The sequence below is a fragment of the Amblyomma maculatum genome, chromosome 1 (genome assembly GCF_055883805.1).
Source record: "Amblyomma maculatum isolate TAMU_Amacu chromosome 1, ASM5588380v1, whole genome shotgun sequence".
Classification (NCBI taxonomy): Eukaryota; Metazoa; Arthropoda; class Arachnida; order Ixodida; family Ixodidae; genus Amblyomma; species Amblyomma maculatum.
The window spans coordinates 422,571,889-422,599,024 of NC_139344.1; the positions used below are offsets into that span (position 1 = coordinate 422,571,889).

General features: G+C 44.8%; 1 protein-coding gene across 1 annotated transcript; it reads right to left on the reverse strand.

The window, feature by feature from the left end:
* Positions 1–1,655: 1,655 nt before the first annotated feature.
* Positions 1,656–26,817, reverse strand: LOC146209247 (calcyclin-binding protein). Its single transcript, XM_084598184.1, has 6 exons — positions 26,670–26,817; positions 19,933–20,149; positions 18,436–18,532; positions 13,031–13,130; positions 5,385–5,479; positions 1,656–4,257 (listed from the first exon to the last, which is right to left on the reverse strand). Exons 1-6 carry the CDS (start codon positions 26,685–26,687, stop codon positions 4,095–4,097), a joined length of 690 nt encoding a protein of 229 aa, XP_084454310.1. The 5' UTR covers positions 26,688–26,817; the 3' UTR covers positions 1,656–4,094.
* Between the last annotated feature and the right edge of the window lie 319 nt (positions 26,818–27,136).

Sequence of the window (27,136 nt, forward strand, 5' to 3'; positions counted from 1 at the left end):
GCAAATGGGCAAAGCCTGAAGTGGCAATAATGCACATGGCATGACCAACCCTTCAATATGCGCTTCTTAGCTCCCTTCTTGTCTTTCTTCCTCCTTGTATGCTTATCATTTCGCTCATGCAAGCAACTATTGTCAATAAATCGTTTAGAAAGACCTGTAATCAGGACATAGCAGAAAGTTAGTAAGCACGTTCTGAAATGAAGGCACTGGAGCTTGACAACTTGTTGAGAAGAAAAAGACTGCAAGAAATGTTCAAATTTCTGTGGGAGTTGGCATTAAGAATGACTATGTTCTTGCTAAGGATAACAGCTTCTGTTAAAAGGCCAGAGAAAAAGGAGGCAGAGACGTTGGTCTTGAGTATAAAGTAGAGCCAAGCGTAAAAGGTTCCATCTGTTCTATCTAAAAACAAGACCCCTTGCTCTTATTGTTTATATCCCTCTGTATCTTGAAATCTGAAATTTTCGTAATATTAAGCCATACATTCTTTGCAAACCTTATGAAAGATAACATGTCAGCACTCATGTTGATGTGTGCCCACTCTTGCTCAGTCTTGGTTTTACACTGTTCTGCTATTTTCAGCAACGTTCCTATTCCCTCCTCATGTAACACTGAATGCAACATCTAAAAAAAACTAAATTTAATTTTTACTAGCTAAGCATCTAAGCACTGAGACAGTGCTGGAATTCGCATACCCACACTCTGAGGAAGATAAAATAAAGTTAAAATAAAAATTCCATCGCCAAAACAAAACTCTTTCATTGAACCTTTTCATACCAGGTAATCGTGTTTTAACACAATAGCAAGGCTCCGTTCACTGAAAATCCGGCATTGGCGGCCGGCGTTGTGAGCGAAAAATCACTAGCATGGCGTGGCAGGCGATAGTTGGCAGCTGACATGGCAGAGCATTAATTGGACATGGGGATTCCTGACATTATGTTCGGCAGGAGCTGTCAACTCGAACCACTCCTTTCACACGGGAAGGTGATATCAGAATCAACCTCCCAGTACCATTGCATCAGGTTACCCCAGGCCACACAGGCACATTCATATGGCTTGGTTAGAGTGGGGCTTTATATGCAGGGTGGTAGCCTATGCTATTGCGTCATACCCTTAAAGGCAGAGCTTTAGGTGCATTCTGCACAGGTTCTGAAGCGATCGGCAAATTTTTTAATGCTCAAAAATTTTGATTATGTAAAGTGGTGCACGCTAAGGGAACGATGCTATTTATTGTCTCGGTAGTACACTGTGGAGCATTGGATACAAAAAAAAATTCATTTTGTACTAGTAATGTTTGCTTTACGTGGTTTACCCGTTCCAAATTGACTCGAGCTACGAGAGGTGGCGTAGTGGAGGTGGCATCCCGGTGACGCATGGGTACGTGCAATGAACAGCTCTGCATTGGTTCAGACCACCTGGAGTTCCTTTGCGTGTGCCAATATCGCACAGCAGGGATTTCAACTCCTACCTTAGAAATGGTAGCCAAGTGGCATAGCCACCAAGACCCCGCAGTACTTCTTGCTGCTAAACTGATGCTAGATTACAGAAGTAGGAGAATGCGATCCATTTACTTATACATCTAACGCACAGTACATTCAAGGCTGCTTCCCATGGTTTGTTTATTACATTGTGCTAATTGAAACCACTGGAAAAGTGAGTGACCTTGAACCCTCACAAAATGTGATGTATGTTTATTTGAACCATTATCAAATGATACACTTCGGAGTTCAATAATTCCACTTTTGTGGCACACAAGCTCGATATTCTTGGACCAATGAGCACTAGATACCTTCTCCTGCCCAGACTATCTCTTCTTGCTCAGAGCACCAAACAAAATGAACAATGAACAAGAGATTAAGGGAAAACATCAGTAGCAACGTTTTGAAAAAAAAATTTTCTTGGGGCTAAGTCCTCTAGTTGAGTGTTGGCTCACGCACATATAGGTGTCCCTTCAATCCTTGTTCATTTTGCTTGGTGTTCTTCGGAAATTCCATCTCTCAACCCTTTCTCTACCATAGATTCTCTTGCTCAGGTTATTAGAGAAAACCTTATTTAAGTAGAAATGCACACAGCAGTACAGTAAACTGATGAATTCGGCCTTCACGGGACCAGATAAAAATGTCAGAATCAATCGAAAGTCTGAATTAGCGAAGAAACTTGCCGAAAACCATTTGCATCACAGTAACTTTACCGAATCAACACCTCCATGATGGTTGTCTGCATCCAAGATGGAGTCCAAGTGAGAACGATGGTTTTCCTTGTTTCATCAAGTGTCCTGCACACTGTCAGGAATGTTTAAGAAGTCTTTCAAAACATAAGTGTTTCCACTTCCCTTCTCATTGCGTGACGCATTAGCAATGACGTCTCTTCGCAAATAACCCTGTCGCATTTTGAGAACACTTCACTGCAAGTCAATTCTGTGTAGCTTCGCAATGAAGCACACAGTGCAGTGACACTGCACGCAGTTTCAGAGTACTACACGTGGATGGATGCGAGGAACGTGTGTAGATGTTGGATCATTGCGACACCATCACAAAATCAACATACAAGAGACGCGCCAGGTTGTGCTCAAAACGGCGTGAATGACCAACATGTACGCTCTGGCAGATGCGGGATGATGTGCAGTCAAGGAAAGTGCAACTATACGATAATAAGCTATACTTTGTAAATAGCGAACTTCCAATAATTGTCACGCCAGCCATAATAGGCATGAAGTGTGCAGGCACCTTCGTTCATATTTGGGGAAGTCTATTTCCAGGATCACTGGCTTCGCAGGTTATTACCTCGACATGACCTCCTGTCCGAATTAACAAGCATCCGTAGCTAGGCGTCTGACAGGACCGTGCTCCTAATTGAGAACGAATATAATCAATTCACAGGGGTCAAAATGACGAGATTTCACTAGCTGCCTGTAGGTCACGAGGATATTGGAAACAGATGGTGAAATTAGCCTAACTTGCTCAGCTGGATACAGTATCGAATTGCTATCCATAGACCAAAGACTCAACTTGGCAGCTAAGGTGGGCAACCCCTTATTAGCAGTATTAGCCTGCAACTGCTGCAGTCACTGGTAGCAAGCTCCAACCGATATGGCTTTTATAGCTTGCAATACTCTTCCATCCAGTGTTGCACTGTTCTAAGAGACAAACAAGTATACTGTGCTTGAGAAAAAGGAAAAGGCAAGGTTTGTTAAGGAGCCATTCATTTTGTCAACAGACTGGAAGTAGTGGTATAAGCATGATTACTGGCAAAAGTTTCCTGCTGACATAAGATACTAAAGGTGGTAAGGTGTCTGAAAAAAGGAACAAAAATAGGAAAGAAGGCTGGACAGAAAACTATCTTTCTATGCAGGTACACTCCACTTGGGAGGCTGCTATGACTGCACAATGGTCTGCACTAATAAAAAAAAAACATGCCTCCAGGCTACAAACAAGAGAACATCAGCATTGAATGCATATTTATTATCATCATTTCTGCATACATACGGAAAGAGATAACTCCCTCATAAAAAAATGGTCTCCTTGACCACACACGCACCATCTTTGCCAAAAGTGACTGAGTAATAAAACCGGATTAGTTTTTCTGCTGTGTATAGGCACCCTTTAGGGTCTCAATGTCTTATTGTTGGTAAGGGCTATGCTGCCGAGAAGTGAACTATTAGTTACCTAGTCAATTTTGGCAACGAAGGAACACACACGCATCTAAAAACAAAAGTTACATCGCCTCTGGTCAAGTCAGATGGGCATTTCACCGGACTAAGCCATTGTACAGCTTAACAATCTCCCGCACTAGCAAGGAAGCACAAAGTGAGACGTATCTAAACGCCCTTCAATGGACTTCAGTCTCTTTGTCAGACTGCCCGAAGCTATGCAGGCAACCAGTGGTAGTCAATGACGGGGTGCAGCAGCGGATGAACGGAAAATGGAGTCTGCCGCAGATGCAGGCGTCACGACGCCAAGTCAGTCCCATTTGGAAAGATGATCGCCTTCCGTGTAGCCAGTTGAGGCACCCCAGAAGGGGCATCACATGTTTGCCAAAAGGAACAGACTTGGCAGTGAGCACTCTGTGCACAGCAGTCCGGTGTTTTTCGCCACACCTCAGAGGAGGTCACCCTCGCTGGACTGCTGCTTGTCCCGTGCTTCTGTCCAGGCTTTTGCAATGGTGCGCTTCATCTCATCATCTCCTTCGTCGTACAGCTGCTTCATCATGTTCATGAGCGAAGCACCTGGGTCACCGCCCTCCACGTCTGGCCTGGGAAGCCTGTAACCGAGGAACAATGCGTCTGGTTATAGCCAGAATCGATTAAACCAGTTTCCACTGGTGGAATAAAGAAAAACATTCATCGCAGGTAATGCAATGCAGGCTTGGAATCAATGTGCACATTCCATAATTGATTTGCCATTCTCTTTTGTTTTTACACTCCGCTCATCCTGCAATGGACCCATTGTAAAACTCTATTCGGAGAATGCGAGCATTAACGCTGCATCAGTAGTTTCACAATTTTTGTTTTTACTTTTAACTTCATATTGTGTTTATTTTATACTAATTACCTTTTATTTATTACATCATTAACTATCCCAATCATTTATTATTTTATTATCATTATTGTTACCATCATCACTAATCATTGTTTACACAACCTACTAAATGTTTTGAATTAGTAATTGATTTACAGGAAAGGAAAGGCGCAGTACCTGCCATACTTTCTTTGTGGACGCCAGGGCCAGTAATAGAGTTTGCGTCGTTATCGAAGTGTCACTATGTCACGTGACCTCGAGTCATCTGATTGGTGGAAATGCCAGAACATGATACTGCCACTTCTTCCGGTTTCGTAGTGGTAACACCCGGTGCCGGCGTTTCGACCAATCAGATGACTCGAGGTCACGTGAGATAGCGACACTTCGATAATGACGCAAACTCTGAATACGGGCCAGAAATGCACCGTAACAGAAAGCCACATTACTACACCTCGCTGAGCCTCCTGGTCTCACATTTTGCATCCCCTTTTCGGCCTCACCAATGTAGCCTATTAAGACTTTTGTCTTAATAATGTTGGACCTTTCCTGCACTCCTCTGCTTTGTGTTGCCATCATGGTTAACAGAGTAATGGTGGCTCTGCTAAACCACTGTGCAATAGGCATCATTCACATTCCTCATGTGGCAATCGCGAAGGAATGCTACTCACCAATTGCCTACCTAATATAAGGCTTCAAATAGAGGTCTTTGGAATTGATGGGCCATGCCTCCACAGTAAAGGGGTTCTAAAGCTAAGAAGAAAAGCTGGCCTACACAACTGAGCAAAAGTTCAATGGCAGAGGAAAAATGTGAGCAGGCCACGTTCAGTCAAGAACGAAAATGCCGAGCACCACTTAGACAAAAATACTCACTTGGGCTCCTTGGCCTTCTTCTCAAGCTCAGTCACATGTGACCAGTTGGATGCAGAAGTCTTGCGCAGGAACAGAGCAACCATGTCAGTCTTCACCTGTGACAGCAAACGAGAGACTTAGGACTGCGTGTGTGAACACAAAAACTTCACTTGCACAATACAGAGCCACAATGCCCTCTGCACTAGTATCTCAGCTCCTCTGACTGCATGCACCCTCTTCACTCCTTTCCCGATGATGGCGGCCGCGCCAAGCCAAGAAGCATAGCGAGAGAAGTAAGGCATACAAATGGGGGTATATAAGTTGTCGGTTTCAATCCCTATCGCAAACTAGACTATCAGATGCAAGCAAATTAGCGAAATGGAATGACACCACCCGAAACGCTGCACGAAGAAAGGCTGCGTCACAATTTTGATAAAACTTTTGATAAAGTAAGGCTTGCACCTCCAAATATTGGCCTTTTGAACAGAGCCAGTAGAGCTGTAGAAGGTTACACTGACACAGCAACCAGACATATACAGTCGAACCCGGATATTTCGAATTTTGGTTATATCGAACCCGCGGAATATCCCCTTTAAAATCCCATGTAAAAGTACCTATAGGAAAGCTGCATCGTATATCGAACTCAATTTTACCGGTCGTTCGATATATTGAACTCCGCACCACGCATTGGACGGCGCGCCTCCCCCAAAGATGATCGCATCACCTCGGCTGCTTGCCGCGCAACGTTTTCAAGCCGCGCAAGGAGGGAATGAGAGGACACAGCTCAGCGACGGCTGGTCTAGGGCAGAGCCACGCCCTTCCTCCAAAGGCGCATGCATCTGCAGTTATCGCTGCAGCGCTAGCACGTGACGTTTGCAAATCTTGTGTGTGAAGGAACGAGAGGGAACCAATGCAGCCGTGGTGTTTGGGAGAGAGGAAAAACGCAATGGAGCGAAGCGCAAGGGTGTGCCCACTCTCTTGCTGAGCTTTATCTCTCCCCTTCCTCTCTCTTTCCCGGTCTTGTTCGCAGCAGCACATACTACGCATGCACGGACAAGCTAGCTCAGCCCGTGGCAGACTCTTCTCCAGTGTGTGTTGTGAACGCTCTGCGCGCGGCGGCTGGCGTGAGATGAGCGTCTCGTGTCGTCGTGCTGAACGCGCATAAGCTACAGCGTCCGCGGACGCTAAAAAACGGCAGATCTATTTCTTTTTTTGCGAGAGTAGTTTATTCTTGCCGTCGGGCTGATACGACTGCGGAGGTTAAGAAGCGGCATTTTTTTTTCTTTTGCGAGAGTTGTTTAGTGGCTGTGTTTATTTTTTGGGGGGGGGGGGGGTTGTTCCTTCTTGCATCTATAAATCAACAAAAGCACGCGGTCGGCTGCGGTCATGCCACCGGCTTTTAGCATTGTTCGCTCCAAACGGCATTTGCAGCTATCACGCTTGCCAATGATTTTGTAGCAATGGACTACGCCCACCCCAAGCGCGGCACGATAAATCGAACCAGGCTTGTGCAATCAAGCCATCACACGGGCACTCTGTTAAGTTCGCTCCCTGCCACCGCAGGATCTATGAAAAGTATAGTTAAAAGGTAAACACGTCGTGGCGTTATCTTACGCAGCATGAGGAATGCGCCACCAAACGCTTTATTATTATTATTATTATTATTTTTTTTTTTTTTTTTTCAAATTCTCGGGGGCGAAAATGGGGATTGGTTTCAGTATGCAAGTGGGTTGAACATGCGACAAATACCGTATCATTTTTCACGATCGCAAGTGGCGCCTCAAGCCGATTTCTGTATACAGTCAAACCCGGATATATCGAATTTTGGCTATATCGAACTCGCGGAATATCCCCTTGAAAATTCCATGTAAAAGTATAGGAAAGCTGCGTCATATATCGAACTCCAATTCACTGGTCGTTCGATATATCGAACTCGGCCGCACGCACTGGAAGGCGCGCCGCACCGACCACAAAGACGATCGCATCATCCGCGGCCGTTTGCCACACGACGTTTTTCAAGCCACCGTGCGCGGAATGAGAGAGAACCGGTTTGGCGACGGCCGGTCTAGAGCAGCGCCGCGCCCTTTCCCCAAAGCCGCGCGGCAGCACGTGACGTCTGCAAGCCATGAGCGGGAAGAACGAGAGGGAGCCGTTGTGACGACGGGCGGCCGGTACGGAGCAGACGCAGCCAATGCAGCCGTGGCGTTGCGGCAAGGAGAAACGAGTGGATAGAGCGAAGCGCAAGGGTGTACCCATGTACTCATTCTTTCCTTCCTCTTTTTCGGTCTCCGTTCGCTGCAGCGCAGCAAGCGCTACGCATGCGCCGGCAAGCCAGCTCGGCGCGTGACAGACAGAAAGTCAGACTACCGCCTGATCGTTATCGTGTCGGATGCTATGTGCAGCGCGCGTTTCTCTTTCTTTTGTTTAGCGGCGGGGAGTGTGCGGCGTCGCGCAAGCTATGTCGGCTACGAACGTTAAAAAGCGGAAGAATTTGGATTTCCCAACCAAGTTGGCGGCCATACAGAGCGTCGAAGAGGGCAAGAAGAAGTCATCGGTGGCAGATGCAGCATATGGCATTTCAAAGAGCACTCTAAGCACGCTGCTAAAAAACAAAGAAGAAATTAAGCTCAAGGCAGGTGAGCAAAGTCGTTCCGGAGCGTGCCGTGTGCGCCCTCCGGCTTTTGAGAAAGTTTAGCAGGCCCTTTATGCATGGTTTCTGGAGGTCCGGGCTAAAAACATCCCTGTAGACGGGCCCATGTTAATGGAAAAGGCGAAATGGTTCACTACTGTTCTCGGCGAGGAAAACTTTTGCGGCGGAACTGGGTGGCTGCACAGGTTTAAAAACCGCCACAGCATCGTGGGAAAAACGATTTTAGGCGAGAGTGAAAGCGTCAGCAGCCAAGGAATGCAACAGTGGCTTTCCGAAGAGTGGCCAAAGATCGCCGAGGAGTTTTCTCCTGCAGAAATCTTTAATGCGGATGAGACTGGCCTTTTTTTGGCAGATGTTGCCAAGCAAGACGCTCGACCTCCGAGGGAGCACATGTCACGGAGGGAAGATGAGCAAAATGCGCGTCACTGTTTTGCTTGCGGCAAATATGGACGGATCTTGTAAATTAAAGCCATTCGTGATTGGGAAAAGTATGTCGCCTCGGTGTTTCAAGAACTGCAAGCAGCTTCCAGTACGCTAAGGGTTCAACAGGAAAGCGTGGATGACGCGTCAACTTTTTTCTGAATGGCTTCAGGCATGGGACACGCAGTTGGGCAAGTCAGGCCGCCGAGTTTGCCTTCTGGTCGACAACTGCTCGGCCCATCACACCACGTGCGAGCTGCATAATGTAGAACTGAAATTTCTTCCGCCTAACACGACAGCGAGGTTGCAGCCACTGGATCAGGGCATTATAAAAGCATTTAAGGTCGGCTACAGAAGGAGACTTGTTCAGTGGCTCCTAATTAATCTTAAAATGGGAGTCGATCTGAAGATTGACTTGCTGGGGGCCATTCAAATGATCACTGGCGCCTGGAACAATGTAAAGCAGGACACAGTGGTCAATTGTTTTCGCAAGGCAGGTCTTGCAGTGGCCGCAGGTGACTGTCCAGAAGTTTCAGAATTCTCGAAGACTGAAGTTTGCATGCGGCATTCCGCGATCTGTCACGTTTTCCGGGTGTCGTCCCGCCCGAAATCACAGTTGACGATTTTGTCAACGTCGACAGCGACGTTCAAGCCGTGGCCATCTTGGCTGACGAAGACATTGTGGCGGGAGTAGCGGGCACTTACGAGGACGGCGATTCAAGTGATGATGACCACCACTGTGACCTTGATGAAACGCACCCGTACACAACCGCGGAGCTGGCTTCGGCGTTCAGTTTGATTCGGCGCTGTTGCGGTGAGATGGAGGGCACCGGCCTTTCACATCTGGAAAATCTGGACAAGATCGAGACCAGCGTTTTCCACTTTATTGCCCAGAGGAAGAAGCAGTCGAAGATTAGTGATTTTTTTTCTGTGAAATAAAGTGCATCTTCACGTTGTGAGTACAACTTCAATTCTTGAATGCTCCGAACGGTAAGCTGCCGATATATGTACTCGCATAATGAACCCATTTTTTTTTTTTTTTAAATTGACATCAGCTCGAGGGGAAGGGTTCATTACGGAGGCTTTTTTTTTTTTTTTTTTGCGAGAGTCGTTTATTTGGCCGTGAATCAACGAAAGCACCCGGCTCGCTGGAATCGCGATGCCGGCTTTTAACATCGTTCGCATCAAACGGCAGTTGCTGCTGTCACACGTTCCAATGATTTTGTGGCAGTGACGCTGTCCACCCCTAGCGTGACGTGATTAAATCGAACTAGCTGTGCAATCAAGCCATCATGGGCACTCTGCCCAAGTTCGCTTCCCGCCACTGCAGGAGCTAGCGACAAAAGTATAAAATAAATACGTCGTGACGTCTGCACAGCAGCTTGGTGCGTTGCTAACAAAGGCTGTGGCCTGTGGTGAAGTGAAATGGAGGGACGCTCCGCCAACTTTTTTTTCTTTTTCTTTTTTTTTTTTTTTCCACATTCTCGGCGGCGAAAGTAGAGGGTGAGTTCATCATTTAAGTGGGTTGGTTACGCGACAAATACAGTATCATTTTTCACGATCGCAAGCGGCGTCTTAAGCCGATTTCTGTATATCGAATTTTCGATATATCGAACTATTTCGCGATCCCCTTCGAGTTCGATATATCTGGGTTTGACTGTATTGAATTATCGATAGATCGCACTATTTCGCGATCCCCTTCGAGTTCGATATATCCGGGTTCAACTGTAGTGTGAAAGCACAGCAATACAGGAAAACCTCGTTTATCCGGATCTCATTAACTCGGACTCGCGGCGCGGTCCCGGAAAAACTGTGTATAGTTCAATGGTGTGAGATGCTCGTTAGCTCTGAGGCATTTAGCCATGCACCGGTTAACTCGGACAACTCCCGAAGGCTATCGCAACTTCCAGTGAGCCGCGCGATACTCGGCGGTTCGGAGGTACACACTCCTTGCCGTAACCGACGGCATGGCAGAGACTACAGGAGAGTTGGAGAAACCGAAACCGAACAAGAGCTGCATGAGAAGCTCGAGAATGACGATGATGATAGTGAATGAGCGAGCAGTGGCTAGGTGGCACTAGCCGCCACCCGATGCATGGGTTTAAGGCTTTGGGCCGCTGGGCCATCCAGCATCTACTGAAAGCTGCAAGGACAACCAATGGGACGACAAGACGGTTTGTTCTGCCGCTCAATGCCATGTGTGCTACGCCTACGCTACAGTGCTCCTACGCTGCTTCATTCTTTGTGTTGTGGGTGCACGTTGCGTTCGTCAACTGTGCTTGTGCGTTGTGCCGTCGCCGTCGTTCTTCATAGTGATGGCGACCGCCACCGCAGCGAAACGACCACAGCAGCCAGCAAATGATTTAGAAAGAAAAGCAAAGATATTCAAGGAGCTGAACAATGGCATTTCTCGGCAAGAGGTAATGAAAAAGTATGGCGTCAAGAGAAGCACATTAAGCGACATGAAAAACAAAAAAAAAAATTTTCAAACCGTTTGACAGCGGCAAATTCAACGGGGAGAGAAAAAGGCTAAGAACGGCTGCGCACCCGATACTGGAAGAAGCACTGCTACGGTGGATTACAGATATGCGTGACGGACAGCTTCCTTTGAGTGGCCCGCTGATCTGTCAGCAAGCTGACAGGTACGCATAAAAAATGAACATTGAATCTTTCAGTGCGTCTGAAGGATGGTTCGCCCGCTTCAAGGAAAGGCACGGATTGGTCTTTAGAAACGTGTGTGGGGAGAAGGTAACGGTGGATGAATGCCGCATTGCTGACTGGAAGACAATCGAGCTTCTCCAGTACCTGGCTCGTTATGAACCTGCCAACGTCTTCAATGCCGACGAAACGGCACTGTTTTTCAAAGCCTTGCCGGACAAAACAATCACCTTTAAGGGTGACCCGTGCGTTGGAGGGAAGAGGAGCAAGGAAAGGGCCACTGTGCTTCTCGCTTCAAATATGTCGGGCACGGAGAGCCTGCCACTACTTGTCATCAGGAAGGCAAAAAGCCCAAGGTGTTTTAAGAACATTCCCCGTTTGCCTGTGGAGTATCGAGCCAATAGAAAAGCCTGGATGACCTTAGATATTTTCCAAGCTTGGCTGCAGCAGCTCGACTGCCGCTTCTCCGCTAACAAGTGCAAGGTTTTACTTATAGTGGACAACTGCAGCGTGCACACCCGAGTGACAGGGCTGGAGTGCATAGAGTTCGTATTCCTTCCTCCGAACACGACGGCTGCACTGCAACCGCTGGATCAGGGCATAATTCAGCACGTATAATTCAGAAACAGGAAGCATGTGCTAGAACGGATGCTGCTGTGCAAGGAGGCAGGGCGAGAATATGACCTAAACCTCCTCAGTGCAATTCACATTTTAGAGCAAGTTTGGAACAACACGCCGGCCGAGGTCATAGCCAACTCTTTCAGGCACAGCGGGTTTGTCCGCCCTGATGACTGCGACGTTCCTCCAGAGGTGACTGCAGAGGATACCCCACAGCCCACTGAAAATATGGACAACGAAGAGGTGGATGACAGGCGCTTTGAATTTCTCCTACCTAGTGGTGTCCAGCTTGCCGACTACGTAGCAATAAACGATGATGCTGCCGTTGCTGGCCTGCTGACTGACGACGACATATTATCGGAAGTGCTCGACGGGACGAAAATCATTCCGATGAAGACGATTGCGACCTGCCGTCGCGACGTCGCACCGTGCAGTTGGCCCCGGAGGCCCTCGCTGTACTAGAGGAATTTTGTGTAGAGTGTCGCGACAGTGAGCGTGCGCACCACCACCTGATGGGGTTGAAGAAAATCGTTCTCGCGCAAATTCCGGCGACTATACAAACAAAAATAACGCAGTTTTTCATGCAATAAAGATTTGTTTATGTGCCGTACATTTTTCTTGTTATTTTGATTGTCCATTCGATAATCCGGAATTCGGTTAACCCGGACATTTTTTCCGGTCCCTTAAGATCCGGATTAACGAGCTTTTACTGTAATTCATAACTGCTTCATTAAAAAAAAAAAAACAAAAAAAAAAAAACGAGCAGATTTAGGCTTTTCAGCAGCCTCAAAATTTACCAGAGCAGTCAGAATAGCTGCTGAGCAACCAGCCAAATAATTTGTACTCTCTATTTGCAACCATTGATGCCCCTGTCCATAATGCAAGCAGTTCTTCGCAGTTTTTTCACATTTGCCAACATTTCAAAGTCTTCGAACATTTTTTAGAATCCTTGAGATCTGAATTCTATTGTATAAGCAATTATGGTACAAAAAGTGAAAAAATTAAGCGGGTGAAGCAAAGGAGAGCAAAGGAGGCACGCACGGATTTAAGTGCGCGGGGAACTCAAGATGCTTTTCGGGAACCTAAACATTTCACGAAACCCCATTTTGAGAGCCTGCATCTGACAAGCCGTTTAAAACCATTTTTCCAAGGGCTTCACATGTCAATGAACTTGATGAAAAGAGGAACAGAGCACTAAAGACAAGGTCACAATGCAACAATTAATTAAGCTTGGCGCACACGGCCACCTGTGTCGGCACATCAGCACATTTATGCAGTTGCTCTCTGGTCACACAGCTACACTGTGGTGGCATCTCCTTACCTTGTGGTAGCTGGACTCTGGCTGGATGTCGTTCATCAGGTTGGTGATGAGCAGCTGGTGGCTGCGGCCGGCCAGCGCACTCACCTCGAGCTCCAACCGCCTGCGCATACACAAAGGCAGCGCACTCACACTGTGTCGCGGCAACACTGCCAACAAGGCCGGCATCACTACGGCGAACAGCACCCAGAAGTAAAGAAAGGCGTAGTGTGACCGCTAAAATTTTCCACCTCAGTTAATTCAAAATACAGGATGATGTGTGGCACGAATTTTTGCGATGTTGTAATCTGTAATGCAATTTTTTACAGAAAATTCAGGCAAGACCAAGGTGCTGCTTTTGCCGTAAACTTGAAAATGCCAAAGTTCCACTAATACTGTTGCGTCGTGCCGCTTATAGATCATGTGTGAGCATGGGACAAATGCTAAATCAGAGTTGGTACCTCGTGCACAGTCGCACATGCAAGCTGTGGCACTCCCACATAGCCTGCCACACAATGAGACCGAAATGCCTCAGGTCGCCTTGCGTAGCTCACCGGTGTCTAATCCTCAATGAGTCTGATGGCATACCTATAGTGCCAATACCGAGTACAGTTCATACTTCACACATGCTGCGTACTGCCGCACTAAAATAAAACACGCCTCGAACCCCCGATGCCACATGTATTGTGCATACACTGTTCTCGCAGCTCCTTTTCAGCTAACAGGTGTCCTGATGCAATCCGAGGTATCCAAGCTTGGCCACCGCCCTTGTTAGCTGGAATGTGAGCTAATGGAGTGTAAGCTAAAAAAGAGAGTTATAAAAATGCGCCCACAAGCCAGGATTGCGACTCAAAATAAGTTTGTGAAGACAGACCTTCCCGAAAGTGTACGCAAAGCAAAATACTTGATGAAATCAGGAAAAAATGCTCTTTGATTCCACCTCAAATGCGGGCATCTATCATACAGTTCTTCATCAGATAAAGGTATTGTGATGCAAACGGTTTTTGGCAGTTACTTCAGGCCCATTCAATAATTAAGAGCTTTCATTTAATTCAGACACTTTCTAAAACCCGCTCTCTTGAAAGCCGAATTTACGAAAGCTTACTGTATTCAGAGACTACAGCTCCAACCCGTTTCATGCAGATTTGGGCTTGATAAAAAACTGGCATATGGAATCCTGTATAAAATTCATACTAGATTCTTCAGTACGGTATACACTTCTCTGCAATTCTAATTTAATTTTATCTGTAAATACTATGAATTCTGGAATAAACAAAGCGAACAATGTTTGCTATTTTAATTTTTTCACAGACCACATATTCGATATTCAAAGGAAATTTTTTCCTTAAATTCATATTCTAAAATTTCGACATTTGTGCACCCCTGCATTATTTAAAAAATAAATACTGGGTGTAGATTTTATATATTTGCAGTTTCTATGTTAAAAACTATGAAAGATACACATGTGCTGTCTGCGCAGGTAAACTTCACAGGAAGGCGGATGTGCATGTGACAGATCTTAATCAGACAACTGAACCTATGAAGCTAACTATTGAACATCTTAGGCCCTCAAGTTGCTACGCAACAAGCAGGCCCTCAAGTTGCGTAAACACATGATGTAGAAATCGCTGCACTCACTGAAACATGGCTGGGAAAACATATTTTTGACAGCGAATTCGTGCCACAAAACTACGAAGTTTTTCGAAAAGACCGAGATGGAAGGGGCGGTGGAGTGGCCATACTGATCAAATCTTCATTGCAAATCTTTAGAATGCCAGATATTGACGATGTAGAAGGCATCTTTTGTAAATTTTACAAGAATAATGTTTGTTACATTTTAGGAGCCGTGTACAGGCCACCTAATTCCTCTGTGGAACTCCTACTGAATCTAAAAGAATATATTGAGCGCCATATAAAACAGAATGATAGGCTAATCTTGACTGGTGATTTTAATTTACCAAACATAGACTGGACTGCCTTTTCGTATTCTAATAACATCATTGAGCAAACTATGCTTGATATTTCCATTGACTTTGACCTGCTTCAGGTAGTTAAAGATTGTACTAGAGTTCACAATGGTTCACATTCAATTCTTGATCTATTTTTTGTAAATAGTGTTATCAAAGGAAACGTTGAATGCTATGTAACGACCGGTATTTCTGATCACAAAGCTGTTGTACTAACATTGATGAATACAAACTTTGATCGCCGAAATACTGTCAGTTTCTTTCCTAATTTTTCTCGTGCACATGATGAATCTATTCTTGATATGCTTGACTTTCATTATGACCGCTTTATAAATTTTAATGGAAATGTAAATGACTTGTGGCTATTTTTCAAAAGTGTCGTCTTTCAGTGCATTGAACGCTTCGTTCCAAAAATTGCCAAAAAATCTCCAAAATGTAACCCGTGGATTACACGAGAGACATTACGCTCACAACGAAAACTGAAAAGAATGAAAAAAAGATTAAGAGTAGGAAGCTGTTCCCAAACGATCATTGATGAACAAACAGAAAAACTAAAACAGCTGATTGCCCATGATAAGGAAAGGTACTTTTCTACTCAGCTACCTACCTTCATTAAAACATCCCCTGAGAAATTCTATAACTCCAGCTTCACGATCTCATGATACTTTTAAAATAAATGGTATGTGTGAGCGTGATGATGCTTTGGTGTCCACGGCTTTCAATGATTACTTTAAATCGGTGTTTATGCAGGATGACGGCTCTCTTCCTTGCTATTCCGTGAATTTGCCTTCAATTCCTGATGTTGCGATTTCCGAGGCAGGTGTTCTCAATTTATTATTGAAGCTTGATTTAAAAAAATCTCCCGGACCAGATGACATTCCCAACGCATTCCTGAAGCGTTATGCAGAATGGTGTGCCAAGTATTTATGCATCTTATTTAACAAATCGTTAAATGAAGGCTCATTACCGGATGACTGGAGAACGGCAAGAATTAAACCAATCCATAAAACTGGAGACAAAACATCTATTCAGAATTACCGTCCGATATCATTAACATCTACAGCATGCAAGGTTTTAGAACACATCATTCATAAACATATAGCAGATTTTCTTGAACGAAACGATTTTCTAACTAATGCACAGCATGGCTTCAGACGAGGATTTTCCACTGCCACTCAGCTAGTACAAACTATACATGATTTTGCGCAGGCAATAAATGAAGGAAAGCAGACTGACGCTATATTTATGGACTTTAAAAAAGAATTTGATAAAGTTTCGCATAACAAGCTTCTTCACAAATTAGGCAATGTACTAAAAAATGACAAATTACTCGCTTGGATTGCAGCCTACTTAAGAAACCGTCGTCAGTTTGTAATAGTAAATAATTCCTCTTCCTCTCCAGTTCCTGTAGATTCCGGCGTTCCCCAAGGATCTGTTCTTGGGCCACTCCTCTTCTTGTTTTTTATTAATGATATTGTCGATAACATCTCAGTTTCGATGCTGATTGTATGCTGATGATTGTGTGTTATATGAAAAGATTTCTACTGCTGAGGACGAAGTCCGGTTAAATAACAATTTCACTAAGGTAATAGTGTGGTGTGACCAATGGCAAATGTGTGTTAATTACGATAAAACAGTGTTCATGCGTATAACTCAGAAAAAGAAGCCTCTCTTATTTAACTATACTGCTAAAAACAATGTTCTCTCTCAAGTGTATACATACCAGTACCTTGGCCTGCGGATCTGCCATAGCCTCTCCTAGACAGAGCATGTTGACAACGTTGCAGCAAATGCCCTACGCAAACTATTTTTCCTCCGACGTGCTCTGAAGCTCAACCCCCCCAGTGTACGTTTACTTTCATATAACACTATTATTCGCCCTATGCTGGAATATGCCGTCATAATATGAGATCCTTTCACTAAATCTAACATTGCTAAATTAGTGTCCGAAAGAAAGCAGTACGGTTTATTTACAATTCATATAACCGCACATCTATCACTGCTCTTCTTAATCAAAGTGGTTTGCTTCCAGTCTCTCACAGAAACCGCATCTGTCGCCTAAAGTTCTTTTTTCAGTTAATCAAAGGCCAGTACAATATTGAAACATCCAACATTATATCGTTCTCCTCGGGGTACAACACTAGACAACGGCATGATTTTACAGTCACACCATTACACGCACGAGTTAACACCTTTAAGTATTCCTTTTTCCCCAGAACCATTACAGACTGGAATAATCTAACTAATGATGCAGTAACGCAAACTTCACTAAAAAGGTTTGAAAACCACCTTTAACTTTTTTTTATATTGTTGTACCGCTACATTCCTGTGTTTCGTTTGTACTTTTGCAATTGTGTTGTTCCTATTTAAGATTGTTGTGTTGTTTCCAGCACTGATGTACTTCCATATTGTGTGCCCACCCTGCGAAGGTCTTGTAAAAGATCGCAGTATTAATAAATAAAAAAATAATAAAATTGTTCCGGATGCAAGGTTTCATCAAAAGAAAATTGATTCAGAGGAACGCAAACATAGCATGAGGCGCAGCAAGAAAGTCAGGTGGGTGGATGAGATTAGGAAGTTTGCAGGGATCAAGTGGATGCAGCTGACACAGGATATAGTTAATTGGAGACGAACAGGATGGCTCTGCCTTGCAGTGAGTGTACTGTGGAAGAATCGAACACTAGACCATCACTGTGATCGATGTTCGAACCTAAATTGCCAAGTATTTTCCGCAGGAAAACAACAACACGGACAGATAATTACAGACGCTCTACACATGCAAGTGTATTTCATGATGTAGATGTAAACACTGTCTCAGCAACACTGACAGGTACAGCGATGCCATTCTATAAACGGCTACGCACTAAAGCCAACTAAATGAGGTTTCAAAAGCGCATTTTTGATGCTCAATATGCCAACTCAATCAAAAGCGCATTTTTGATGCTCGATATTTTGAACCACAATTGCAATTTGTAAGGTTTAAAAACCAGGCTTGACTTCGATGTTGACAGCCTCCTATTCTGAAGGCTAACATTACACCATAAAAGCAGAAAATAAAAAGTCGGTCATCTCATTTTAGTCAACCTTTCTTTCTTTTTTAACTAAGCTTGATCAGGTACAAAATGCCTGCCTTGATGCAAAATCCACATGTACAGATTGCACTGGCACATTCTTATGTTCCGAAAAAAAAAAAAAAAAAAAAAGAACTCAAAAGTCTGTAAGGAGCAAACAGAATTGCTCAGTGTAAAAATACAAAGCAAAATGCAAAGAAAATGAAAAGGGAAAAAGAAAATAAATATTAATGACAAGTGTAACAAAAGAGGGGGAAAAAAATATAGAACCAAAGAAAAAGCAGTTGATAGTTGGAGTAACTCAATAAACCTCCTGTTTACAGGTGCCCATAGCACGCTGCCCTTTTTGCGTACCACGAAAACATGTTCTTGCCCTGGGCAAAGCACTTACCGTGGGCCAAATACTGCCTTGACGTTCTCTGCAGGCAGCTCATGCACGCCAGGCAGCGTTATGTACAGCTTGACAAACTTGTCTGACTGGTCCCAGGCTGCAGTGTGTGACACAAGAGACGCACACAAACGTCATCACAACCAGGGCATGCTTCCCGTTAGCCTTCCGCACTTTAAATGCCCCTTATATCTCGCGTACACAAAGACATCAGTCAAATGATTTCTCATGCTGGAGCTAAATGTTCCATGTGTAAATGGGTCACGTTGCGGATGCCAGCTATGCTGCCAGAAATGAAAACAGAAGAAAATGTTGCGCTGCTTTACTTGGCGCAAACGATCTGCACTGAAAGAAGTGCTGTGAGGAGCATGATATCCATGATGTACCATGATAAAACGCATTTGACCTATACTTCGTCTCACAAGATATCTGCAGCACTGCGAAAGGCAGAGCAGCCCTTGCAATTGTTCTCCTAAGTGCCTATCGCCCCTGCGCGCTATAATAGAGAATTGTGCAACTACTGTCACCCCCACCAATTTGGGGGGCGAGAGGCACGTAGGAGCACAATTGCCTATTGTATTGCGCGTGTTCCTGATTGGACCAGGGTGCCTGTGCCTTTCACAATGCTGCCAAAAATCTTGTGAGACAAAGTATAGCGCTGCTTGGATCATTAATGCACAAATCGTCGTACCTCGTCTGCTATAGCAAAGCTCTTATGCCTTCTATCTAGAGACTTCTAGACACTCACTTTCCATCCCTTGCAAAAAAGAGAGTCAGCAGAAGCAAGACCAGTGCATTTAGATCTAAAGTTGGACTCAAGGCTGCAAAATAGGAGTCCAAAGTGCTAGATCACCACTATTTTTATTTTCTTGCCCATTGTCTGTGGTATCATTCCTTTGACACAGAAAAGAGCAACACTTTGCTCTGCCAAATGAAGTTACACTACAAAAGTATAAACTGAACTGCAATGGTTGAAGCGACACTCGTTACGCCTTTGACTGGGCTGCAAAGGGTTATGAAAACTCTCGGGCACTATGAGACAATTAGGGTGACTCAGCTGCAATTACTGATGCACGACACTAAGGGAAGAATAAATCGCAGTTCAAGTGGAAAGAATTTTACTTTGCCAAAAAAAAAGATGAGTGGCACATGCCTACTGAACAAACCTTTTCTGCTGCTTTTAACAGTACTACATAGTAGGTTAAAAGTCTACACGAACCACCAAACATTCCTCTGTAACAAAAAGCAGTTACAAAAAAAGTTTTCTTGACACCTAAATATGAAACTAACCATCAGACCAAATTATGTACACAAGAATTTGATGCCTGCGACTTGTCTGGTGTAGTCCCCTATATAAAAAAAATTTAATGTACTGTTCTGTGGAGTAATACAGTCCACTGCATAGTTAGCAACTGTACCGTTGTTTACCTTACTATAAATGCACACATCATCCTTATGAAATCTACCACCAAGAAGCATCACAGGTCGCTGGGCACTGACCATAGTCGGTGATCTTAGTGGTGAACAGTGTGTTCCGTGGTTGCTGCGGGACAGCCTGGCCGCCTTGGGCACCGGGTGCCGCACTCGCGCTTAGGCGCTCCTTTTCTCGGACCAATTCCGTTTCCAGCTTGCGGATCTCGATGGAGAGCATCTGCTTCACACGAGCCCGTTTTGCACCTGCCTCGAGAGCACGCAGCTCTGCCAGGTCTAGCTCCAGCTGTTCATGCATGAAAGGGGCATCAGCATCATTTGGAAGATCCACCTCTGTCCCTCCTATTCACACATCAGGTTGTCTAGCATTAACATCCTAGAAGCATCCATTGAATGGACGCTACCATTTCAGTCCCCGAATAGTTGGAGGCCTAAATGCACTGAGAAAACATCCCTGCCTTTCCTATTACGTCATCCTTGCTCAAATTGTACTCTCCATTGTATCACTAAATGCAGTACAGCAATAAATGTTACGAAAACCATTGTGCAAATACTGATGAATGGAGGTTATAGTGTCTGAAAAATAAGTGGTCAATTTAAACAAGAACAAATGAAGAGGGGTTTACTGAGTCGTTCGGAGGACTGGATCCCACCGGGGTGGCGCAGTGGTTACGGCGCTCGACTACTTTTCCCAAGGGTGCGGGATAGAATCCCGGCCTCGGCAGCCGCTTTTCGATGGAGGCGAAAAGCAAGGCGCCCGTGTGCTGTGCAGTGTCAGTGCATGTTAAAAGAACCTCAAGTAGTCGAAATTACTGGAGCCCTCCACTACGGGGTCCCTCATAGCCTGAGTCAATTTGGGACGTTAGACTCCAAAAGCCAAACTGGAGGACCGGAGACTGCAACCGATGACGCAAGGTGAAAGCATTGCAAAGCACTATCTCGGGTCAGACCAAGGCAGCTGGCGCTTCAAGTGCGCGTGACAGCAGATTAGTGAAGCTTTGTGTCGGCACAGTGTCATGTTTTTCTTTACACAGACAAAAAATTTCCTTCTTGCATTCTTGCTTTAGAATTATGCACATGGAATTAAACCCACCGGCAATTTTTCGTGTCTCTGAAATGGAAACTAGGAAAGAAAGGGAACGAGACATGCCCTTGTCACCGTGCTGTGTACTTGCAGAGTTGCTGTGGGGTCAAGAGAGGAGTTGAATAAGGTAGCCCATTCGCCCAAGGGACGAGGACAAAAGCTCGTCACTTTCCATTTCCTACCTAGTCTTTACTGTAGAGTCAAAAAATGTCCACGAGTATAGTAAACATGTAATGCCAAGTAAAATTTGCCTATGCTTTGTAAATAATTTATAATTGCATTCGTTCTGCCAAACAGTTCCAATTTCGGCTTCAGGCTGTCGAACAAAGGTTTCGACACCACAAACTATCAAGAGATCATGTGATGCACACAAACGATAAACTATATATGCTTTTCTGTACTTCTAATTCAGGCAAACTCTTATTCTACATTGCAACACAAGCCGGAATGACAGCAACTGGAGAAAGAGCTATAATGCTCCAGTTTTCGTGGGCCTCAAGCGATCCCATACCAGCTTGTGCTGTCAAAACTTTCGTTCAGCCACAGCCGGTCTCGAAGAAGCGTGCTCTTCTTCTTACAGCCTTCCCAATGGGGGCTGTTTCCACTACACCTCCCCGCTCTGCTTCTGCTGCCACCGTCCATGTGCAAGGAGAGCAGAAGCTTGCCCCTGTCCTGTGTTCATCATTTTCAACAAATATGTCTCAATATTTCACCCTTTATGGTTTATACAAACTGTGTAATGAGATATAAAACACAGGTAATTTTCCGTACTTGCGCTCGCCTCAGCGTAACTGCATGCTCACATGATCCTCCAGATATACTGACATCAACGCTTTCTGCCCCTAAATTTTGCACAAACACAAAATTTATACGCTATGCAGTGTGCAGTTTGAAACGTATTAAGCGATGCATAGAATTATACCCAACCTAAAGCATTTGCATGAAAAGCATGAGTGCAGATTCTGAAGTTTAAATGAGATCACAAACTCTGAATGGCTGCCATCTTCATTTACCTTAAAACCCGCATTAACGATAAATCCTGGCACTGCACCAGACTCAGAGTATGTCAAAAATTTACTCGCAGCTGAAATTTCGGCTGTCCAGTGCAGCTTTCCCGTTAATTGCATATGCTTTGCATTAAGAACATATTAATCGGCTGAAAGAGCAAGTAGTCTCGTAACTGACGCACATCTTTGACAGATGTAGTGGTCATTTTGTTGTGGCACCACAACAGATGTAGTGACAGATGTAGTGGGTATGATACAGTGATCAGCAACAACTTGTATCAAGAAATTGGGCCTGCAGAAGTGAGGTGAGCAGCAAACAAGACAAAATCATTCCCCTTCAAAACTGAGCCTTAATTAAAGAAATTTAGGGAAGGAAAAAATCACCCCCATTATGAACACTGAACATGCTTTTACAGCAGTATTAGACACCAAATTTAAGTGGCTTTTTTCATCTTGATAATGACGTGCAAGACATTCCTGCATATGGATCAGCACATGGTTTTTGCCTACAACCGCTAAAATTTTTAGCTGAATTTTTGTTTCTTGCCAGTTTCGGTTTCAACAGCCTAGAGATGGCAGTGAAGTCACATTCAAGTCTAGGTTACGCGCGGCATGAAAAAACAGCGATATAATCGCCGACTCTTCACTTTTCGTAATTCCTGTCTTTAAAACAGGCTGGCTTTAGTGTTCTGGTGAATTAAAATGACACAGGAAGAATTGTAGCACGGCTTTATTCATCCCTCACACGACCTAGACTTTACTTTGACGTCACAGCCATTGCTCGGCTCTAGAACCCGAGATCGAAACTGGTGAAAAAAATAAATTCTGTTATAGATTATCCAGTGGCCGTAGGCGAATATAACTAGGTGATCCATGTACAGTAATGCCTTATGCATATTACAGAAGATAAAACACAAACCCAAAAATGAAGTGTCTACACTCCTTTAGTGATAAGTGGTGGAAGGGGAGGTCTTGTGGCGGAGCCACAACTTTAATTATACAGCGTGAAAGCAGCTCGTCTGTGGCAAGTCTCGGCGTGGAGCACGTGACCGCGCTAGAAGAGAAGCGTGCCAACCTCAGATGAACTTTATCTGCAAATTATTAATTGCTATTTCCTGAAGTTATTCATTTTGCAATGCAACTTACAAATAACTCAGAAATTTGGTGCCCACAAAAATAGGCCAATTTTGGCAGCAGCTGCCAGCCACTTCACATTAAAGAATATAAAATATAACTAACGCTAATTTCACTGAACAGAGGCATTTGCAAGTCATTAGTTTGTTCGAAACTTTAAGCCCTCGAAGGAGCACAGCAGGGTTAGCAGAGCCTCTTCCAAACGCACACCTCTGAGAGAGCCGGGCGCCGGGCCGGGGGACGCTTGTACCCATTTTACCGGTGGGTGTACGACGGCGGGTTTCGAACTGACCACCTCCCACAGCAGAGACGGGCGCCCAAACCACTTGGCCAGAAAAGGTCATAAGTAAAATATAGCTGCTGGCAACATCAGCCGTGATGAGAGAGTGCAGTGACAGTGTTTACTTTTTTTTTTTTTCTTTTTTTGCTTTTCTTGGCTACACCTTTAGTTTTTGGAGCTAAACCAGCGACCCGGTTCAAAGAGTGGGCCACAATCATCACCATGCTTTCTAGTCTTTATGGCAGGAGTTTAAATATGATGGAGAGAAAATTTTCAAATCCGATTCCCCCAGCATGCAATGCAGTTAAAGTAAACATCAACATGACCACAAAGAGTTACAGCATCGATTTTTATGAAGATAAGAAGTTGAATGGAGCTATCCTCGGAGTCCCTTTAACCTACTATGGGCAGCTGTCATAGGCAGCTATCACACACCGTGCCCATATGTACAGCAAGCAATATGAAAGAGCGCGGGAGCGTGAGGCTTCAGCATTTCACAAAGCACTGTCACCAGCAGAAGACGAGAATAGATGGCACCAGGCGCATGTTCGGAAAGGGCAGTCAGCCAAGCTTACTTTGCATGCACCTTTACCGTTGATTCTTATTACCTGTCGGTGACAGCACTTTGCAAGGCGTGGAGGCCACGTGCACCAATGTTCCCTCTCATATTGTTTCTAGCTGTACTGTCAGGAGCCAGCCCAATGGGAAACAACTGAGAGCTTTGAACCGTAAGCCAGCCCAGTCAGCCATACGGCTAAGCAACTTATCCTTTTTTTTACACAGCTACTCTCCACAGGTTAGTGAGTGGTCCGAGTGCCTCATCATACCTCCATTGATCCTCCACCTCCACTGATCCTCTAAACAGCACGACAGTCCCATTTTCAGGGTGATGCTTGCCTAAAGGCTGGTTCACATGCAAGCGATTGAGCGAACTGAGCGGAGAGCGGCTGCGACAAGAGCAAAAAATTTCGAACGAGTTGGAACTACGTCGCTCGAGCCACCGCAACAGCTCAGAACAGGTTTTTGCGTCGCCGCGGCAGAAACCACTAGCGTTTTCGCTTGCATGTGAACCAGGCTTAAGGAGCACTGTAGGCAATAATTTCTGGGCAAAAGCGCAGCTGCTGAAAACTAAATGGAGTTACAGTAGAACTATGACACGATGGTGAAGGTAGCACACATTAGGTCTGTTCTATTCACCTGCACTATGCGAACTGGTTCATGTGGTGCTGCACTTCGCAATTCGGTTCAGCGATGCAACATGGTGCCCTCTGCACGACGCCATTCGTTTAAAAAAGTGCAAACGTAGTGCTGGTCGAGTTCACGAAAAGTTCAGCAAAATATGCACCTCCTCAAAGGTCAGTGCCGAAATGGTGCAGCTGCAGCCGCCCCATAAAAGCAGACATCTTGCGTGTTGTGATCACTCGTCAATGAGAACAGCGGTGCCCATGATCACCAAAGAAACGACGACACATATTTCAAACCACGCCTATAACAAGTAAGCATGTACATGCGTTGCATACTAACATCAATCTAGATCATGTGTACATGCATCGGCCTCGAGGCTGGTTCGTGTCAACGCTTCATTGCAATGTGATACTTGGCAATTCGTCATCTTATTCGGCATGCTGGCGCTGGTTGATGTGAGCGGCAATATTTAAAGCTAGCCAACCACATGAATGCTGCCGGCTTTGTGCACCGAATTCCCGAATGAATGAATCCTATCGACTGTGTATACATGCAGCTCAAATCAATGTGCGTATCATCCCGAACATATAAAGATTTGCAAATAGCAGATCACAATAAGAACGGGTTGCGCAAGGGCATATATACGAAAATTAATTGCAGCAGCGGGCGATTGAAACACACATTGGTCATGACTGACATGCATCCACCGCATTTGTGTCTTTACTAATTCTTGCGAGTATGTGCAGCAGTTTCCTTGGCAAGCTCGATTGTGTTCTCGTTGACAAGTGGAATAGTTAATGGAGTCTTTTCACCTTCATTGTCATGTGCTATTTGAAAATTCATCAAGTCAACCGGGACACTGACGTCAGTTGATGCGAATCAAGTTAACCGGGACGTTAGCATCGGTTGACGCGAGTTGCACACAGACTACTGCAGCTTGTTGGCAACGCCAAGGCTAGCACTAGAAATGGCCTGCACTCTACCATTCGTTTAAGAAGCTGCCGGTGCTAATGCACCCCCTGAAATGCTGGAACAAGTGCTGCACGCTTGCGGCACCACCGCAGAACTTTACAGAACTGGTGCAAAAAGTGCAGCTGAATCAAACAGATCTATTATCTGAAGCTATGCAAAGTACCCAGTGAGAACTTTCTACAATTCCCTATGGGGGATATCAATGGGCGCCGCTGAAAATACGCAAGAATCACAGCTACAATGATCTGCCTCGTGCGTTATCGTTCGGAACAGATGCGGCCAATCTGATCAATGACAAAAAGACCTAGTGCAACTACAGCAGCTTTTTTGCACTCCCACCATCTTGCAGCAGACGGTATACGAGCGATGAAACTGCAACCAGAAACAATAGTACTAGTTACTGCCGACAAAAGGTTGGGGTGCCATAACTGCGTTACAAAGCGCCCCGTTGTATCCGGGACCTCTGCTGAATTGTGAAGCGGATATACTACAAGGTGAAAGCAATAATCAGAATGTAGTAATTTTGAGGAAAAGCAGCATTGTGCGCGAAGGTCGTACACTGTGACGCGATGCGATCCGTCCCGCTCGCCAACTCCGCTACACGAAGTCTTTTCTGAAGAAAAACTTTCAAGGCACGACTATCAGCATCAAGTATTTTGGCAAATGTAAGACGAGTCAGCGGTTTCGACTTATCCTCTTGAATTGTGATGACAGAGAAAATGAAGGCGGGAAAGCAGGCAGCTGCGTTTCGCCTGGCGCACATCACCTGCCTCCGAGTCAATTAACACATCGCGCAGATATTGCCTGGATCAGGACATGAGAACTTCAGCCAGCTGCATGAAAATCAGTCAGAAAGTGCGGCAGAAGTGTGAGCACGGTTCATCTACGACCACGATCCGCCCGCCAATGCGCCAGTCCATAATATATTTCCATCCTTTCTCGTTCCAGCGTTAAAAACATACTCTGCTGAGAGACAAGGCGTAAACTCAGAGGCAAACATTGGGACAAAAAAAGTTTCCGCCGCACGATCTTTAGCACGCGCTCATGTTTATTGTTCGCTCTTCGGCGCGCAAGAACAATTCTTGGTTAGTAAGTTATCGGTCGCTAATGTAGGAAGTTCACAAAAATAACATAAACATCTTACCTCGTCAATTTTGGGCATTTTTGCTGACGTTTGCTACACGGAAAATTCGAGACCTTTTCTGTCGTCTCAGCCTCAGTATCAGTCCCACCAAGCCGCGACCATGCCGTTTTTGTTAACTCATAGAATGTACTAGAACGCACATCTTTTAGAAAACATTCGTAGAGGACGCCACACGCTATAAATGTGCCGTAAATTGTAAAAAAAAAAAAAAAAAAAATAGACTCCAATGTCCATAAAAATGCTGCTTAATAAAAAAATATCAATAAATAAACTATTATAATTTAATACTTTGTGTAAGTTTATTGCGGTGTTCTGCATGTTGTCTGCTTGTGACGCAAAGGGCAGGCAGATGTGCGCTAGAAGCACTAGAAGCATGGAGGTCTTCCATGGCTAGACGCAACGTTAGCTAGAAGCGAATACATGAAAGGAAGAATGCAAGCACATGTTGCAGTATGTTGTTGAAAGAC